The following is a 21,436-nucleotide window of genomic DNA, read 5'->3' on the forward strand; positions in this document are numbered from 1 at the left end:
TTGAGGCCAGCAGATTTCAAACTGGTGCTCAGACAGTCATGGGGGTGGTGTAACGTAGTCCTATCTACCCCTGTCCTATTGCATCAGCTCACAGTGATTGTTGTAATTGATAAGGGAGAGAGAGAATGCCGCCACAGCCAACTTTGGGTTTTAGCCAATTCTTGGGCTCATGGCCACACACGGCTGTGGCATCATCGAGATAGGAATTCATAATCTATGGGCGATTGAACAAATGCTTTTCTGTTTCAAATGCCACTCTGGAGCCGCACTCAAACTCTTCTTACTGGTCCTGAGAAACCAGCACATGCCGGTCTATTTTGCAACAATTGGTTGAATATATAAATCTCCAGACACCACAAGGTCAAATAGAAATTTCCACCTTGCATGAGAACTCTCCAGAAGGGCCTACCCTCTCACTTGCCAATGCTGCAGCACCTGCCTGTTGTTGAGAAAGGGCATATCCCTGGGAGACTGGCATCTGATTCTGGAAGTGGTCTCCCAGATCTTGGAATAGTTTGCTTCATTTAATTTGCCTTTATATAAAAATATTTAAAAAAAAAAAAATCATGATTCTCAGACAAACTTCAAGATAAAGAATGTTTCCGAAAGCATTGCTTGAAATACAATTTTAAAACCGTAGCTTGAGCTACATCAGTATGATTAGTATTGTATTTCTTAGCAAACAAGTGTTTAACTGTAACTTCATATAAACTACCCATTTTCACTGCAGTCCAAAGGGTTGCCAAGGTTATGTCCATTATTGTTTCCTACTGACAGCAGCAGACTGCTCCATCAGAAGCATGAGTGACAGTAATGATGCAGAACCACTATAATTACGTTAATGAGTGGTTGTGGCCCAGGGTGTATGTTAGCAGATGTGTTTAATGATGAGGTCATATGATTCTGTGCTAGGGTTGAAGAGGCATAAAATGCTTCATGAGGGAGTCCTGTAGAAACACAACCTTGTCACATACACAGAGACTTTTGAGACTGATGGATATTTTTTTCAGAGTAAAATAGTCCCTGCATTGCAGATTCCTTTGTGACCAATTGTGAACAATGTTTGACATTGGGTTCGGCGTGTGAATCCTATCTCCAGGAACATATGGTACTGTTCAAAAGTTCACTGTGCTTTCTCAGTAATTGCCTCTCTGCAGCTCTTCCATGAGAATTGATCTACAGCTCAAAATATTCCATTGAATTCGGAACATCACTGTGCACCATTACTGAATGCAATAACCCTCTCAGTTGTTTATGTTGCACAAAATGGCAGAATTTTTTTAATGGATCCACATCCCAGTATAGTGAGTAGTATTGCCTATAATACCGAGGGTAAAATTCCTATCACTGTGATGTACAGATACATTACTCTACTGTGCTAATGTAAGGCAAGGTGGAGAGACAGTAATGAGTCAGGAGGAACGTTGTTTGGAGTTTAAGTGAAGTAAGAGGGGCACACTGGGACACTGCCAGGATATCTGAAGCTATCTCAAAGTCCTTCCACTATCCAGGAAACACAGTCTCTGACTTATATCCAAAACCAGACATACAGTTTTGTTTTCAACAACTGAATCCTTTCCTTACACAACCTACTACAACCCCCACGATCTTGGGGAAAAAAGCCCAAGATCAGTCTTCAGTTTTAATATATGTCTCCGAGACCACAAGATCGAGGCTACAACCTCATACTCACCTCATGGTCATTTGTAGCAGTCGTTTAAAAGCACATGTTTTACTATAACACAGAAGCACAGACGTTAATTGTCATGTTTTGACGAGACTAGAGGAAATTACTGCAGGTTAATATAAACAACATGTTTTATTAGCTAAATTTGCATGAGACAAAGGGGCTGGTGAAGGAAAATAAAGGTTAAAAAAACCTATAACAAGCAGAGAGTAAATGACTAGGAAACCGTGGTAAACCAGAGCGCAAATACCAAAGGGTAAGGGGGAAAATCATGCACATGCAATAAAACCAGAATACAAAAATACCAAGGATTACTAATGAGAGACAAAGTGTCATAAACAAGCCATGAACTGAGAGAATTAAAGTTCCTTTATACTGAGAGGTGAAGTGTGTACCTGGTGAAATAAGGGAGATTTGTGGTGAACTGGAGAGGTTGTAGTTAGAAACGGATGTTATTACAGATTCTGGGAGATTTGGCTGTTTGTGACATTAATCTAAATAAGTCTAAACAACCTACACTGTAAAGTTTACTGTCAAATGTGTTATAGTATTATATTTACAAATAATTTCTGTACTTTAAGTAGTGATACTCACTCTAATCACTCTTAGTTTCAGTAATACACTGTAAATCTATAACCTACACAGATCTATAACCTTAACAGTAACCTGCTGGGGGCTAAGTGCATTTACTGTAAATACTTTTTAGATATAATTATAATATAAACTAAAACATGCACTATTAAAATATCCAAAAGTAAAAAAAAAGCTCTTATCCAAAGCAATCTGATACAGGCTACAACTGAGCAGATGAAGGGTCAAGGGTCTTGCTCAAGGACTCAACTATGGCAGCTTGGCTGGATTTGAACTCATCACCTTCTCATCATCACGAAGCCTTAACAACTGAAACACCTCAACTATTATATGACCTAAAAGACCAAATTTCAGTGCCTTAGCTAATCAAAGTTTTTTACTAGCATATAGACTTAAACTTAAAGAAGTTTTGTGTTCGCCTAAAATAGTCACCAAAATAAAGGGCAAAAAAACACATTGCAGATATTTACGGCCTTAAATGTAAGATATCCCACTATACTTTGTCTTTTTATGTAAATCTACACACAAGATTTACAGTGTATTCATTCTTAGAGAAGCCTGTTTGGTTTCAATTAAATAAGACTAATCGCTAGTATAAGATGAATAAATGGCCTTTTTACCAAACACAGACTTGTTGGAATCCTATTACAAGGTACTGTGCACTATGTATCTAAGCTATTAATGCAAATGGATTATTAATAGGTCATTACCATTTTCATAATTTCCTTCCTTTGACAGAGTGTGCAGTGTTGATTTTTTTTTCCTCCGTTAATTTCTGAGCACATCGGTTTCTAATAAATGTGGAGCCGCATGAACATAATTAAAGCGGCCATAATTAAACTGGTGGGATTTGCGGGAGAGATCGGGAGCATTTACAGTGAACAAGTGACAGAGACGACCACCTGCTTATCCAGTACAAAGAGACAATCTGTCAGGGTGGCTGTGGTAATGAGGAGAAGGTGGTGTTTGACACCAGTTCAGAAAAATTAATAGCAAGGAGTTTTAAAAATCTATTGGCTTCTGTATAGACAATATCCAATAATGACTTGAGTGCTGAAATATTTGTGTATACATGTTGCAATGCAAAGAAAGGGATTATGGGTAAGTGGATCTAGAGGTACCTGGGTGAGGTATCTGTGAGCTGTATGCCTTTAAAACCGGAACCATATATGTTTATTCTTTACTATTCCAGCAGTTATTCCTGTTTCTACTCGCCAGTAATATTTCCTAATGATGATATTAGTCTTTTAAACACTGAGCTCTACTGTGTTTTAATGAATGCAAGAATCAGACAGATTGTAAGTCAAGAGGAGTTCATCACGAATGTGAACAATTTTGTCTGGTGAAAAACAAAACAGTTAACTTGAATGAGGAAGGACAATGTAATCTCCCCCCCAAAAAATGGAATTTGCTTCTGGCACAAACTATTTTTGCATTGTGTCATGTTCCTTTAGCTGAACATTAACACAAATATGCGAGCCAAAAGACAGCAATAGGACAATTCATGCTCTACTCAATTGGAAAAAAATAACAAACAGACACTTAGAGCAATGCTAATTATTAAGTAGAGCTCATATCAGTTTGTGCCGATGTTCTTTTATTTCTGAACACAATTAAAAATGTAAGCATTCCCCTTTTTTGTTAAAGGAAAAACAGCCAGTGAAAGACATATGTGTGTAAGAGCAATGTTGCCACAAATTATTCTCAAAAAAACATTGCTTGTTCACTTCCAGTCCTTTATTTCCATTCCCCCTACTACAGTTAAGCTACTACCTCTTTTCTGTACATTGTGATTTTGTTACATGTCACACTGCTCCCTAGAGCATGCAATGCCATTATTTGAAAGAAGGACAACTCTGAAAAGCATCCACACACGACTCCAGGATGTGGCTGCAGACATACTGAGACGCAGAAGTATAAATAGGACCTAGCAACTCATTTGGAGCTGTAAATTATAGGGTCTGTAGTAAGTGGTCAGGGAAGGGGCTGTGTTATCACATGGACTGGACTTTGCTTTTCAGCATCAGAGAGACAGCAACAAGCTATCTGCAGTCCAAGAACACCTCATCTCTAACTGCCTCAGTTTAGACATCACATTGGCAGAAAAAGAAAGCCCACACATCCACCTGTCCATTTGAGTCATTTTGTGTTATTCAGAGCTGAGGCGAGTTGAACTGCTCATGTTGTTATTTTTTCCTGTGTCTTGTTAATGGTTCTTGTTCTGCAGGGATGCTAGGCCATGCTGTGGCACTCTATTGTTTTGTCATTTATTGACCCCTCTCTTCACCCTCAGATCATTAGCAGGACTGTATGAAAAACAGAGCTGAACGATGGTTAACAGTGGCACACCGCTGCCAGCTTATTTGCTTTGATGAAATTATATTTGCTGTCACTGATTTATGGAGGTGTGCTGGAGCGAAACGTTTAGATGACTTGAATTATAGTTCAGCAATCCCATGAAAAGAAAAAAGTGACAGCAAGCAGCATGTTTAATGAAGCGAAGGATTTTTTTATTGTCCTCGTGTTTTGACACTTGCGAATGGAAAAGGTGTGGGTTGGTGTAATTTCCATGGGAACAAGTTAGAGTTGATGTACGATTTCTAACTGACCTCCATCATAGGTTATGAATTCTGTTTTATTCTCACCACTTGTTGCAGGGCTTGTTGTTGTGGTCACACAGTCTTGAATCATCAATTACAGCTGGTCAGAAGGTGTTGATTTCTCTGACAGTAAGCAGCAGGTTTATATTTTGGTGCTTTCTGTAATGAAATTGACGTTAAAGCTGTTTCTTTAGGTGTTTGACTGCCCTGCATATTTTTTTTTTCTTATTGCCTCAAGAAAGAAGAGAGAAAAATAGCTAGTAAGGGAGGTGCTTATCTGTTAAATCATAGAAGCATGTTTTGCATTATAGCATCATGTTATGCTAATATTCTGTATGTTAGAACTGTTCCAAATGACCAGCACAAGCACTGTGTTAATAATGAATGATTACATGATCCATTCAGATGTGAATGTGAAGGTTGCTTAAATGTGACACAGTGTCCTTCAAGTGTACCTTAAAAGCAAAGGCAAAAGTGCTGCCATACACCAGACCTTTTTTTTTTTTTTACATGAATAGAGTTGAATAAGCATCTCATGTAATATAGGTTGTATTTTATGACGAATAGCTACTTTGATTTGTTCCAAACACCAAAGATCCAAAGCCTTGTATTGAATGATACAGTGAGCTACATATATATGTTGTATCATTACACCTCTAGTGCATATTTATCTTTTCAGAAGTAAACACTGAAATCTGACAGTGTGGAATTTCTCTGTTTCTTCAAGTCAAACCCTTTTCAATGGTATGGTATTTTATAAGCGTTTGGATTTTTGCCACTCTGTTTCACAGTCTGCAGTACAGTGGATGTGTCCTTCAGTGCTGTAAATGGATTCGGAAGCTACATATAAGTGCTAGGAAATGTCCATCCAATGTTTCTGATTGTTTGTGATTGAGATGTTTATGATTGCACTTTTTCAATAGAACCTAATGTACTAGTTCATATGGCTAGAGAAAGATGTCCAGACATTTCTCTATGTCTTTTAAATCGTTTCTAGAAGCCATCTGGACAAACAAAATATTAATTCATACAGGAAAACCAATCACTATGCAAATCCTAGAGACCGCAGTGTCCTCAGAATGTACACATGGTTGTAAGAAATTGAATTATCTTGTTTCTTTACACCTCGTATTATTGCAAAGTGTTTGTTTTGACCTTTATTCCCACCACTTGTTGCAGGGCTTGTGGTTGTGGTCACACACTCTTGAATCATCAATCACAAATTGGTCAGAAGGTGTTGATTTCTCTGACAATAATGGCAGCCAGTTTATATTAAAGTGCTTTCTATCAGGAACCTTTTTATGTTTATTGACACAAAGAGTGCTGTGTTGCAGGCAGAGGTAAAGCTGTTTCCTTAGGTGTTTGACTGCCCTGCATTTTCTTTCTTATTGCCTCAAGAAAAAAAAGAGAAAAAGCTAGTGAGGTAGGTGTTTATCTGTTAAATCATAGGTTATAACAGAAGCATGTTCCACAGCATTAACCTTAAATATATATTGATAAAAATGATTACATTCTTTAATCAGTAAAAAATATGCAGTTGTTGGCAAATTGCTACGGTAGTTGTGTAGTAACATCTGTTTACTACACATCACCATTACACCAACTCGAAACTGATCAATTTTCTATAATTGCACACCCTGTATCAGCCTGTAACAGCTATAATCAATCCTTCTGTAATTTAAACTCAACCAATTCTCGCTTTCAGCTTGGTGTTAGGAGGAGAGGCGAGAAAAACAGCACTTCCTGGAGTGTCTTTACACAGAAGATAAAGTGCACAGCCTCTTTTCTCAGAGGATATAAGCACATTTTTACCAACATGTCATTTTGGACAGTTTTTATATTGCTTGGGTTTCAACAGGTAATTTTATAGTAGGTATAAGACAATGTTGTCTTTGCATGGGACAGATTCACACAGGAGTACAATCCCAGAGATAGAGCAGTAACATTTACATTACTACCCACTAAATTGTAAAACTAATCCAGTCCAAATGAGACAGAAATAAGGTTATCTTCTACATTTCCTTACGCTTCATAATTTTACTTGCATTTAATTTGAAATGTGTCATGTTGGATCATCATCTAGTTAATCATAATAGTGATAACTATGTGTTTCTTCTAATATGACAGAAATGAACAGAATAATTCTGTAGTTAATTAATGTTAATAATTCCAAATATACCTTAAAACTCCTGTTGGAAATTCTTCCATATTAACTAACTAAATAATTTTGTTAATGAAGAGTATTAACATTTATAGATATAAAAAGTCAAAATGCAAAAATGATCTCAGAAATCCTAGGAGCTCACCTTGATAATACGCCTCCTAATGCACTGTAGTGTCTCTCAGCCTGTGTTCTGTACCATGGCTCTGGGCAGTCTCCCACGTAGCACAATTCTCAGTGACTGAGGTTAATGTGAGGTGGCATGAAAGGCTGTCTTGAGTTGAGAGAGATTTCCCACTCATCATTGTCCTCTCAGACGAAACCCATCACACTCAATCAGCCTCAATGAGATCTCCTGAGCTGAAGCGGCATTAGTGAATCCCCTCACGCTCCATAATTGATAGCTCACCCAAATGAGGATGTATATTTAATCAGGTCATGTAATATACAGGAGTCTTAATAGACCATTCATCTCTGTTAGTGGGATGGCACGCTATACCTCCTCAGAGAAGATGCCCATAGATATAAACCTGTCATCATAGCACATCCTGTCCTCTGACACACACACACACACACACATACACAAATCAGAAACTGACTCGGAATCGGGAAAAGTGCCTGCTTATCAGAGGCCTTCAAATTTTTTGGAGCATGAACATGTCCAAGTCACCAGAAACCAAGACATTTAACAGGGGAATGGTTCCACTTGCTGCAGACATCTTGTCAGAATGAGCCAGCAGTGATGACTTCTGCTTATCAGAAATCCAGCAGGGCCAAATCTACAGATAGCAAGTGGACAGTGCACTTCAGTGAGCCTGCACAGCATAATGGCAAACATGCAGTGTGCAGCATTAGGGCTTGCAAAGGATTACATTTTACTTTTCTTTTATAGAAATGAAATGTAATGAAATTCTGATGAAACAGATTAGTTATTTTAATAACAACTAATGTAGTGTAAGACAACTAAATATCCTGTGATTTAAAGAAAAAAATTAAGCCGAAAATATGCGCGGTATTTATTTCAACTATACAGAGTTAAGTATGTATAATGAGAAGTTAAGTTAAGCCTTTATTTGACACATATCCATTATAGCACAGTGAAATTTTTTCTTTGCATATCCCATCCTTGGAGGGTTGGGGTCAGAGCGCAGACTCAGCCATGATGCAGCTCTTATGGAGTAGGGGGGTTGAGGGGCCTTGCTCAGGGGCCCAATGGTTGCATCTTGGGGCAGTTTAAACCCAAATCTTTCAAGCAACAACCCAGAGCCTTAATCACTTGAGCTACCACCACACCAAAATTAATACCAAAAATGCAGACATTGATATTCAGACGTCAGACATAACTATGGACTTAGACACTACAGAGGGTTTGAATGAGGTGGCAGAATTTGCCAATACTAATACATTATCGTATGATTGTGTCCTTGAATGTAAGTTGATTATTCTGTATCAGCTCAACTGAGCAACAGAATTCCAGTCCAGCATGTCTGACAGTTTGTTGTCTCACAATATGTCATGGTTAAATATAAATGTAATCTGTAAATACACAGAAAAACTGGGAAATGACATTTCTGTGCAACAGTAAACACACAAGCATTAAATCAATTAATTCATTCCTGTAATGTCTTGTGTGTTTTTTTTTTTCCATCTTGCACAGAGGTGACTGGAGAAGACATTTTCATCTTAAGAGCATCTTAATAAGAGGCAGCACTTATCACAATGACCAAACTTTATATAGATAAAATTAAGCACTATAATTACTTTGATATTTGAGCTTTATCAGATAATCTTTCAGACCATGGGCATGTCTTTCTGAAATTCATTTATCTAAACAACTGGCATAATTTCATTAATTGCTCACTCAAAATAGTGAATTTTCACTTAAAATGAATAATATTCTAAAATCTTGTCATTCACTCATTAGTAATTAGTCTATCTCAGGAATAGTGGAAATAAGACAGACCATCACTGGGCACCATGAACACACATATCTGCCCTCTCAGTCGTACCTAGGGGCAAATGGGTATAAAAAACCTATTGATATATTTTTAGTTAGTTAGGAAGAAACCTGGGAACCTGGAGGGAGTTTGGACAGACCATAGCTTGAACAATGGGCTATGGAACCTGTGGAACAGGAGCTGTGAGGCAGCAATGCTTCCTGCTGTCACTTCACAATCCAGTCCTGAGCTTGGGCTACTATCAGTCTTGCCTGATTATTGTCTGGTTACTGACCTCCTCATCCTGTGTACTTCTAATGAATTCTTCGTCCATGAACACACATCTGCCCTGAATGGGTCTGATAACATACAATCATCTGCATATAAAATAGCATCCAATATCATGGGTGGATATAGCAAGAAATTGCCATTTCACACAGTAATGTGTATGGTTGTGTACGTGACAAATATTATTTTAATTTGAATACCTCAAGTGTCCTGATCAGCCTTACTTACTCTGTTGTACATCATACAACACTACCATTCAGAATTGACTTAGAATTCACCTCGATTTCCCAGCAGACCGGGAACTTTCTGTACTCTCCAGGCAATTTCTGTGTTTACGCTCGAAATGCATAGTGTCAGAAGCTGTAGAAAATTTATTTGTTGTTTTGGGCTGAGACTTGTCAAGCCCAAGAGGTAGTCAAGCTCCTAACTTGTATGTACTATGTGTTGAATATTGCTGTTAAGTCTATATTATACACGTGGAAACACAGCCATCTCCCTGCAGGCCATTAGCTATAACCCACAATTGGCCATGATCACATGTTCTTTCTATCCTGCATATAGCCTCTGCTTCAGAGAATCTAATGTGGGACATTAGCATTGCATCTGTTGCAGTCCAACTGGTTGCCAGCTAATCTCTGCACCACAACAATTGGTCTTTATGGTCAATAAAGCTGCAAGGCCACCCTCTTGCGAGGCATCGTGTATGATTTAAGACGGAGCTCGTAAAGTCAGCCTCCAGTGGCCCCTCGGTATTAGTCTAATTGAAACGGAAGCAGCAAGATGATAATGCTATAACAACGCAGCCCCGCTGTGCTGATACGCCAGTAATAAAGCAGAAATTGGATGGATGGCTGGGGTGGTGCTAGAATGCCTCATTGACTCTGCAAGAAGAGCACTCCCCCTCTCGGCACTTCGATTAGTTAGCCAGCAGGAGAACAGCCCCCTCACCACATGCCCCAGCAGTGCTAGCGAGGCTCTTTAAGAGCATATGAGAGAAAGAGACTATATAAGAAGGCTGTGTATTTTCTCAAATTATTCTCAAATAGTCGGTTTGAAATATGATGAGCCTATCTTTGGGATATGAATTGTTTTCTACACAACATCCACATGGTGTTTTGCTTGTTTTTTGTTCTTGGTCTCTGGTATTCAGTGTTAGACTTTTTCTTAGATGTTGAAGAACACCACCCCTCCAGAGCCTTCTGTAACAGCTCGGTAGAGGAAAAGAATTGCAGTGATTTATCAAACCAAGACTTTCTTAGGAGGCTCATCAGTCTTCAACAAGACTTGAGTCAACAATAACATTCAGTAGTATTTGACAGGGACATTTTTGAGGAACGCTAGAGGGATGGGGATCCGGACTCTTCCCCACCCCACCAACACAAGGAATTTCCAACCTCAGCAAAATCACAGCAAAATCTATCACTACCAACAAAAAAGGGTTAAAGCCCCACCTCTTCTGGGAACATTTAACTAACCCCTAACTTGTCTCCACTATTTAAAAAAAAGACAAGAAAAATTCACTTACACCTCTACCCTGTGCACTTTGCCCCTGTATCACTCAATTAAAAATCCTGTATGATAGCATGACTTGTATTGTCCTCTGCTTACTTTGACTGTACTTTTTGTTTGTAAGTTGCTTTGGATACAAGCATCTGCTAAATGAATAAATTAAGTAAACAGAAAAGAATGAATGAATTAATATTCTGAACCTTACATCACAAGGTTACATGCTGTACTCGTGCTTTGTAAAGTTTTATGCACATAGCTGTAAGTACTTTTTATACTTATACATGATGTAGGATTTATTCAGACCTTTGGCTTCATAAGGTGTTATGTGTTATAGCATATAAATACATGTGTTCGATATTCTTATAGAGCAATCTCAAGCATACAATGAATAGCAAACGGAGACAGGGCACATTTGTGAGATAGAGTATGTCACTGCAGCTTTCCTTGTAAGATACATTTCCTCTATGAGAAGATAACATTGCTACAGAGCTGGCACTGTAACACCACTCAACACTTTTACCTCTTACTCACCATCCTGAAATGTAATTAAAGTGTGGTGTTGGGTGCACTGACAGATGGAGGCAAGTCTGCGATCATCCCTGAGGACTGACTGCAATACACAGTGTAAAAGTCACTGCATCTGTATCTCTTCCTACTTAATGTATAAGAAGCTACAGCTGGAGACCAGGAAAATGGTTGATAATGACAGAGCCAGGTCAAAGGTCGGATTTATTGACCTATTTTAGCCTCTAAATATCTTCCAGCCCAAGGCTTAGGTGAATCTCACAACAGCAAAATCGATAGCCGATCTCCGCTGCAAATTTTCCCAGCTAACAATAAAGCCAGTAGCAATAAATTATGTTCAGAGTAGAAATTTCTAGAAAGATCCATGTAAAAAGAAAGGAGGCAGACAATTCAAGTATGTGAATCAGTTGTTAGTTAAATGGTCACTGCCAGAGTAGCCTGAATTCAGTGTCCACTGGGATGTGGGCTGAGACGGAGAAAAAAAAAAGAAAAAGTTGGGCGCTTACTCATAAAAGCTCCCTCTGTGAGCCTAAGAATAACTAATAATTTTGACCTGCTTTCATATGTAGCTCCAGTCAGAGCTACTGCTGCCATTTAAGTCTTTCATTTTAGTGTGCTAGTGTACCTGGAGACTTTTTAATGGAGAGAGAGGGGGGGGCATTCTAAGCTGTAAGTGAGTGAGGAGCGAGTTAGACAAACTTCCCAACTTTGCATGTAAAAACTTCATGAAATATATTTCCCTAGTATCTTTTGTAAAATCTAAAATGGCCATAACCACACTAGAAAACACTCATCTCTGTTCAATTTTCCATTAGCATCATTGCAGAGAGTTTTAGGTGTGTGTACTGTGACCTATGTGTTCAGTGTGAATGTGTTCACTATTTTTATTGCTCCATTTATTCCATTATGGACAGTGCATGTCTAATCCATCATCGTCGGAGCCTAATGGGTTGCCTGCTTGCATCCCAGCATGTCTAGTCTGTGAAGAGACATATTGCTTAACATTTGGGTGTATTTATCTTCCTGGGTACACTTGTTCATGGAGAGAGAGAGAGAGAGAGAGAGAGAGAGAGAGAGAGAGAGAGAGAGAGAGAGAGAGGAGGATCATTTTGCTAGGCTGGAGGACAGAGAAATAGGATGCACAAAAGAGATGAGTGTCTGACTGGGAAACAAAGAGCAAGGTCGAGTGTGGTGGACAATTCAGCTATTGAGTTTTGACTTTCAGCCTACATCATAGTTCATATTCTAAAACCTTGGAATTATAAAGTCCCATAAAGCATTTCTGCTAGAAATGAGTCCATCTTGTAGATATGTGTGATATGTTATTTACATGCCACTCAATATACTGACTTATTTCACAACAATGTATTGCAGAAAAGTACCAAAGAAATATGAAATTATTTCAAACAGCATTCTGTGTTTTTTCTTTGACTTCATGGTTCTGTATACTTAAATTAGACTTCCAGGGTCAATTTTCATTTTGGAAAGATTTTTGACTTAGCAAGACCATAACAAGATTTTAATGATTGACGTGTTTACAGAAAATGCACAAAGTCCTTTAAAATGTTAAAAGGATCTGGCTGTGTTCTCTCTGCAGCGTTTGTCCTGAGCTGTAATTTCCCTGAGCGGCCAGCCTACGGTGATGTAACGGTCAGCAGTCTGCACGCAGGTGGAGAAGCTTATTTCTACTGCTTTACTGGCTACCAGCTTCAGGGCCCCTCAACCCTCACATGCCTCAATGCTACAACTCCACACTGGAATGGAAAAGAACCCAGGTGTCTCGGTGAGTGAGAAACAGCAAGGTCACTTTACACTTAAATTTGTTATCAATAGGGCTCACGATTGCCACAACAGAAAAGCGTTCACTATACCTTTCTGAGATCACAAGCTCAAACCCAGATGCTGTCACAGCCATCTGTGCCAGCGAGCAAAGAGTGGCAATGTGCATACGCAAGGGCCAATCATGTGTGTCCGGGAGCTCATGTATGTGGAAAAGGGTAGATTTCCTCCTAATGTGGCATGCTGCTTGTGATGAAAAGATGTGGTGGCTAGCTTCATGTGTCTCAGGAAGCAAGTCACTGGTTACACTGGAGAGTTCCATTTATTAAGCATAGCTTGTAGTAGTTTAGGGGCTATCAAGTTTGCCTCGCATGTCTGGGGATGAGGGTTCAAGTCTAGCCTCCACCCTACATGCAGGCTGATTTCCCTCTAGGCTGATTTGCATCTCTAAATTGTCCGCAGTGTGTGTGATTGTGGCCTGTGATGAGCTGACACCTTGTCTACTTTGTGATCCAATTCCTCTGAGATAGTCTTCAAGTTCTCTGTGACTCTGTAGGACAGAAAATGGATGAATGAGACATTCGGCTAAGTCACTGGTTACATTGGAAGTTTCCATTTAGTAAGAATATTACATCTAGCTAGCAGCTGTGCCAGAATGTTTATATACATTGTAAAACCACACTGAACGTTAGTACAATATTTGTCTGTAATTATCTTTCATGAAGCAAATGTAGAATATCTATCGCTTCAACCCATCATTCTAAGTTTGATCTACTCATTCAGAGTGTAAACAGGATGTGGATCCTGACTGGTCAAGTCCACCTATGTTGTGCTCATCCAAAATTCAAGTTTAGGATAAAACCTTGTAATACCAAGGTCCTGATTTATTTCTGCCTTGAAAATATCTGCCTTGTAACCTAAAGCTGTACCATATAATAGTCACTTCACCATAAACATCCTTATCTTCTCAAACAGCCCTTTCTTTTAACTGAGATGGACTGTCAGTCAATTCAACAGCTGTCTTGTTGTGCATGCTTATTTCCACCACTGTGGAGCAATCTTGTGAGTGCTCAGTAGCAATTATAGTCTCCATTTGTGGCTCTCCGCAAAACACCCACAAGACCTCAGCTCATGCGGATACAATGCCCTCAGTGCTTTCCCTAACATCCAGCAGCACTCAGCCCTGAGTGTAAATATTTTGCCCACACAGGTGTAATTTACTTGATTGAAGAGCAGCTCCTTTTGCTTTCACTACCTTGTCCTCTAATGTTAATTAGAGTTTGATCATTGATTTTGGTTGTAATTGTATTAACCACTTGCGCCTGCAAGGGGTGAATATTAACAACTCTGTCTTGCTTCGAGGCAACCGCCTGAATAACAAGGCTGTATAAAGAATCTGTCTTTGAAAGAAAACTCCAAAGCTACAGAAAGTTTTCTTTTCGTCTCTCTTCGATTCTAAACCGGTCGGTTTACCTAAAGGCGTCCTGTTTTGATGCTGGATCTCATTTAGTTGTTTGGAGGTGCAACATCGACTGTATGAACAGCTCAGATGCAGCTACAGCTCTGAAGTTTCTCATTTCCACTATTGATCAAAGGGAAGGAGCTCGAATGTGGCATTTAAGGTGAATGCTGTGGTGGTGCTGAATGTTACCGTGGCACAGCTGGCTTGATTACTGATCAGCAAGCATCCAGGGAGCGATGCTCAAGTTCTGCTTTAATCAAGCTCTGCCTGCCTGGCTAACATTCATCTGATTGGCTGTGACACACACCCTCTCCAACCATCATTACTGCTTCTACAAAGAGCTATCACTGGTCTGTCAGGTCTTGCAATTTTGTTTCATTTCTTCATGGTATGTCAGTGAACAGGCTGTTTAAAGGTGTGTTTTGATGTTAGTAAGCTAGTCATGTGGCGGTCTGGGTAACACGTTGAACCCACGAGTCGTAGAAAACAGTAAAAAAACATGTGGTTTACCAAAATTGAGCCACCTAAAATACTTCAACATTTTTAATTAAAAACTGTTCTACAATTGTCCTGGCTTTCTGCAAAGGGTGCTTTAGGTAGATAAAGAGGCTGCAAAAATGACTGTGAGCTATGAATAAAGCCGGGTATAAGGATAGACATAGTCAAGTTCATTTATTTATTCATTCATTCTTCAGTAATCTCTTTATTCAGAGCAGGGTCATGGTGGATCTGGAGCCACATCTTTGAGCCTTTAAAGTGTATTTCACTGAAATTGGATTGGATTTTTTTAATGCAGTTTTCAGCCTTTTTCTTTTTAGAAGTAACCTGAAATTAAAATGCTACAACTTTAACTGTTTGTATCACTCAGGAAATCTTTTCGAAATATTAGAGAATGTCAGAATTGTTAAATTAAAGGGTTTCCCTCGAGGCAGCCATACAATTTTTGATTAATCAAGTATGTAACTTTCGAAACCCTTCAACAGCAGCCTGCGGTGGACTGATAAAGAACGCCACACTCGGCCGCATCGTGTCTCCTGGTTTCCCCAGTAACTACAGCAACAATCTGACATGCCACTGGGTGCTGGAAGCTCCAGAAGGACAGCGGCTACATGTTCACTTTGAGAAGGTGGCGCTTGCCGAGGATGATGACAGGTTAGTGAATCATCTCGCCCACTCAAGATTCAGCTCTTACCCTTTTTTTTTTTATGAACTTAGGCTCTAACGTAACATACAATTTATCCCTTACATCTTCTACCACTGGCAGTAGAACAAGCCTTTTCAGAACACTAGCTCCTCCTTTATAGGACAAGGATCTGTGAGGAGGTGTGTGTGTGTGTGTGTGTTTGTAAATAATAAAATATTATCAAATTCACTGATGTAATGCAGTAGCAGCAGTTGAAGGCTGGTCTGAGGATTCTCTAAGTGGATTAAATTTTATTCTTCAATCTTTTCTATTAAATAAATAAACTTTTAATAAGGTCACCTGCTCAGTTAGTCAGGATGATAAGTAGACAGCAGCCACAAGACAAACTCAGAATGATGCAGAATAGACTGCCTTGCTGTTCGATTTGGTTTCAGAGAAAGCGCTCTATCAGCTGTGTGCTCTGTCTGCAGGTTACTCATCAAAAACGGGAACAACATTGACTCCACGACACTCTATGATTCTTATGAAGTGGAATATTTACCCAACGAGGGCATCGTCAGCACTTCTAGATACCTTTTTATTGAGTTCACCACCGACGGTTCAGGCACCAACACAGGAGCCGCAATCAGATATGAAGGTAAGGATATGACCTTGTTCCTGGATAACAAAGGCTCATCATGATGTCTGTGCTACTGCCAGCCTATTCAGACTGAACAATACAGGACTGTGCTCAGTAGGGCCAGACTTTTTTGAAACTTTTGAGCTTCTAGAATAGAAGCAGTAATTGCCCCGGCTGAAAAAGTCAGCTGATTGCTGTTCGGTGCTTTATTTCAGCTGGCTGCATTCTCTTGAGGGTCTCTTTAGGCACTTTAGCTTGACGACCCTGAAGACACGGTTCTGTAGAACAAGCTACTTCAATCTTTCATCCTTTCCTGTAATTTTATTCTTTCTTTAAGAAACTGGCCAAGCGTTAACACTCCAAAAGCATCTTCTTGGCACTGCACTAGATCCAGTTCTCTCTCGTCTGTCCTTAAAGACAGCAAATGTTTTTTTTTTTTTTTTTATTGAAACGCTGTCTACATTAGCGAAAATGAGATGCAAATCAAATAAAGCAGCCAAATGCAAAATCTCATGGTCATTATAGCCAGATTTTGGCTGAAAGTGGTGTTTACAGCCATTTTATTCATTGAATTTGTACAGCTGCTTTTATCACGCTGCACATCGTAGTACCTGAATCATTCAATCATCCAATCAGAACAGCTTAATCTTGTTTTCCACAACACAATCATATTACACTCTCACCGGTTGGCTGATGCACTTCGGCAGCGACCTTTAACAATGCCAAGTCATAAAAATACTGAATAAATAAAATCAGCCGGCCACAAATAGCGGTCCTTCTAGACATGTTTTACTTTCTCATGTAACACGATTGACGTATCAGTAAGACATTTAGCATCCATTTCCAGTAACTGATTTAGATTAGTTTTATGCCTTACAGTTACATTTATTTACACAACTTTTGGACAAATCCATGTAAGATTTTATTACACAATGCTCTGAGTGAGTTAAATATGCATATGCATATGTTTAGAATGCACAAACATGATGACGTGTGAAATAAACTGCAAACTGGTTTACTAACAGCATCTGTGGAGGAATGTGGAGGTCCATCAGCTGAACAAAATTGTCTGTTTTGCATATCTGCCATAAATGAATGTGCAATTTGGGGCATTTCTACCTAAAGGTGCAAATTACAGGGAGGTGTCAATGCAAATAGTCATTTAGCACCCTCAGTATGATTTCCCAAATCTGAGAGTCAACCCTTTTTACCAGCACCATGGCAATCGACTTATCAGACATTTTTAATCAGTATAAACAAATGAATTATTTTATCGACACAAGTCTGATATTAATCTGGACACTGTTGTTTTTCAGTGTGAGATATTTTTACCTTTGTTGGGATAATCTTACACAAAATTACAGTGGTTGAAGTTAATGCCTACAAATTTTAGATGCTTATATTTAAGCACTTGGGGCATAAATGGGTTTGATATCAACATTTATTTTGAAGACAGAAACATTTATGTGAAAGAAAACAAACCATTTATTTTTTGTTTGTTTGCTTGTATTAAACTTTTTCTGTGAAAATATTGCCCCTAGTAGGCTAGGTAAAAAATAGAAATATAGAGTGTCTACTTTCATATAAGCTATTAGCTAACACTGTGGAGTGTGTCAAGACAAAAGAAATTCAATGCTGAACATGGATACCACAAAACAGGCTCAAATTCCATTTTTTGTTGTGTGAGAGTTGTGTGCGAATTAATGTACAGATTAATACAACCAACCAAAATTTGGACAGCCAGCATATTTGTGGTTAAGGGAGAATTTCAACAAGTAATGTTTAGAGGAAGCAACCAATCTACATATTTCCATGTCCAATATCAGCGACCTGTACAGAAAGTTTAAATGATGGCAGTCTGATAGTTTGGTAATATGGAAGGAACTATCAGCAGTTGATGAAAATGAATCCATTCCATTCGTGTTGTTGATGTCAGAGGCTGAATAATGCATGTGGACAGAGTGGAGGCTGCGGAGATTGAACCATGGTGCTGTAATTTGCAGAATCACCTGTGTGTGCTATAGAGTCGAGTCGAGCTGAATTCAAAACATCCTGCCAGGCCCACAGCGTGAGGAATGATCTATTCCAGCATGCCAGTGAATGAGACACTACCAGGAGGCATATCAAGGCTAGTCTGGATTCTAAAAATTGCTCATTTAATTTCCTGCTCCACATTCCTGTATGAGAAAATACACCGGTAACAAATCAAGCGGGCTCATGTGAGCTTGTTAATATCGCTTTATTTATGAGGCACAGCTATATTGCTTGTCAGAAGCAACTGGTGGTAAGAGTGATTAGTAGTCTGCTTTCTAAGGGCAATTGAAGACCTTGGAACAGGCTCTGAAACTTAAAGTGCTTTAACATATGCAGGATTTAGTCCATTCGAATCGAAAGCCGGTGCATATCCCCATTGCTGTGCTTTCTTGTAGGCAGACGAGAACTCAATTTTAGATCAAAACAACTGATCACTTGGAACCGTCACCACCTCGCTCAGATGGTCTTGATGCAAAAGTGAAATTTAGCATGGTCTGATTATGTTGACAAATTTATTCCACCCTAAACTGAGGCAAATGCAGGAAGTAAAGCAAACTGAGCTGAAGGACAGAGCTGTATTGCTGCAGAAGTGTGTGTGTTCTGGATATTTGGATTGGAGTTGTCTGTTGCTTTATTTTTGTCTAATGAATGAAAAGTGTGGTTTCAGTTCTACACATGCTAGAGCTAACATTTTTTACTTTAATGTGGTACTGTTTGAATGTAAAAATATAGATTTGGATTCAGTTAATAAGTTTGAAAGCGCTCTATTGTGGAAATTTTTATGTCAGAATGTTCCGTATTTATTTGTCAGCACTGAAGTGTTTTCTCTTGCTATGTGTTTGCAGCTTTCGCACCAGGCCATTGTTATGAGCCTTTCGTCAAGTACGGCAACTTCACCAGCAGTGACAACACCTATGCCGTGGGTGCAGTGGTAGAGTTCAGCTGCAATTCCGGATACACGCTGGAGCAAGGCTCAGTTATCATCGAGTGCATGGACCCCAAAAACCCACAGTGGAACGAGACTGAGCCTGCCTGCCGAGGTCTGTGTAGTATGTGTGTGTGTGTGTCGGTGTCTCTCATACACCTTTAGATTTGACGCTATGGTGCTCACAATAATAAGCAATTGGTTCTGGACTCAATAAGTAAGCTGGTTACGTACAGTAATGAGTGGAACAGATCCTTTCAGCACTGTAAATGTGAAACCTATTTCAGTGCATTTCACCTGGTTCAAGCCTCCAGTGCACTTGGCTACAGACTTGATTCTAATGCAGCAGAATTTATCCATGAATGCCAGAGTCTAGAGATAGAGAGTTAGAGATTTGGCAAAAAAAAATATTGTAAACAGAAAGCCCAAACACACAATGCTGCAATCTTATCTGATCCCCATGCTTGGTTGCATTGCTCAAAGCTCACAATGGAAATTGGGTTTAAGGGATTTAATCACAAAAGGCTGCAGCAGCAGGTCAAGACAACCACTTTACTGTTTCAAAATATTATGCTTCTGCACGGTTTTACGCCAACGGCGGGCAAGATAGAAGAAGAAAAAAACCTGGAGGTCATGCTGTTTCTGAGTCTGTTTAAGGGTGAATTTATTGGAAGTATCTTCTGGATGCACCTCACATTAATCCCCCAGCTCCTGGACCCAGACTCACCCTTGACATTGCGGGATGAATTTTAAATGCCTTAACCTTTGCAGTAACAGCCGTTAAAATGTGGGTTTTTTTTACATTTCATTTTCTTTGTGGGTTTTTTTGAAGATATATGTCCTTTTGCAGTATGTGGGTGTATGTGTGAGTAATTAAAGTGTGTGTGTGTGTGTTATTTCAGCGGTGTGTAGTGGGGAGATCACTGATTCAGCTGGAGTGGTGCTGTCTCCAAACTGGCCTGAAGCGTATGATAAAGGCCAGGACTGCATCTGGGGTATCCATGTGGAGGAGGACAAGCGGATCATGCTGGACATCCAAGTGTGCGTAAATAAATCATTTCATTCTTACTGCTGAAGTTTCTTTTTTGACCCAGAGTTGGCTGGTTTATACCTGGAAAGGAAACTCATACAGTACAACATGTAGTGAAATCCTTTATCCTAAAAAAAAGTATATAAAAAAGAATAAAATAAAGAATAACAATATACTAGGAGTAGAATTTCAATAAAATGACAATAAAGATAAAATTTACTATACACATGGGGAAAGAGAAGAAATGTATGTGGAAAAATCTAATAATGTATATATGAATGCAGATCGCTGGTAGAACAGTGTGACTATTGTGTGTAAAGAAAAAAGGAGGTAGTGTGGGGTTGAGTAGGCGAGTGCAGTATTGTCCTGGTTGAAGATCTGTATGGCCTGCGGAAAGAAACTCCTCCTCATCCTCATTCTCTCTGCATTTGCCTTCAAGGTATTATTATAGCAACGTGCTGTGGTTTTCACACTAAAGCTGTCATTTATCATTTTGTCTTGTACTCTTCATGTCATTTCAAGCATACCTTAAAAGCTGAGTTATAATATTAGAATGTTGGCATGTAATAGATCTGTCTAATTTCTACATTCTGTTAACATTTATCCAGCTCTGAAATTAGCACTGACCCCAGCCTCAGTCACAATTCATACACGATTCAACAGATCTTCATTTTCATTTTACTACATATGACTCCTTTAACATTTAGTGTGATTCAGATAACTGATTTATATACAGTATGTACATTATACAGTGTATTTTTTTATGCAGGGCAACAGCCGTAAATAATTTAAGGTTAAGATTTGTGTGTGTGTGTGTGTGTGTGTGTGTGTGCGTGTGTAGCAGAACAGTAAAAATGCCAGGAGGCTTGTAGTTCCTATAAGATTTAGCTTTCCCCTGATCCCTGGACCGTGACTCACCCTAGATTAGCTGGAGGTGTATGAAGTCACTAACATTTTGAATAACAGTGTTAAAATGTTGCATTATAATGTTGCTATTTTAGTTTATGCTTCCTGTGTTTTCGGATTTCAAAGCTTCAGTCTTAAATTATCAGATGTTTATATATAAGATCTTAAAACAGAGTGAGGATTTATTGCATAGCATATTTAATAGATATGGATAATATAGTAATACATCACAGAGTTGG

The 21,436-nt window shown here is 39.1% G+C and overlaps 1 protein-coding gene across 7 annotated transcripts in view; it reads left to right on the forward strand.

Moving 5' to 3' along the window:
* sez6b (seizure related 6 homolog b) overlaps window positions 1-21,436 on the forward strand; it is a 166,916-nt gene that overhangs the window by 122,280 nt on the left and 23,200 nt on the right. For 6 of the 7 annotated variants that reach the window (XM_058414424.1, XM_058414425.1, XM_058414426.1 and 3 more), the window contains exons 5-9: window positions 12,896-13,081; window positions 15,523-15,691; window positions 16,154-16,320; window positions 19,182-19,376; window positions 20,164-20,302. In XM_058414424.1, coding sequence (XP_058270407.1) covers window positions 12,896-13,081; window positions 15,523-15,691; window positions 16,154-16,320; window positions 19,182-19,376; window positions 20,164-20,302 — 856 coding nt within the window. The remainder of the gene's footprint in view (window positions 1-12,895; window positions 13,082-15,522; window positions 15,692-16,153; window positions 16,321-19,181; window positions 19,377-20,163; window positions 20,303-21,436) is intronic. The other variant, XM_058414427.1, reaches the window with a different exon arrangement.

Source organism: Hemibagrus wyckioides, linkage group LG17 (genome assembly GCF_019097595.1).
Source record: "Hemibagrus wyckioides isolate EC202008001 linkage group LG17, SWU_Hwy_1.0, whole genome shotgun sequence".
Classification (NCBI taxonomy): domain Eukaryota; kingdom Metazoa; phylum Chordata; class Actinopteri; order Siluriformes; family Bagridae; genus Hemibagrus; species Hemibagrus wyckioides.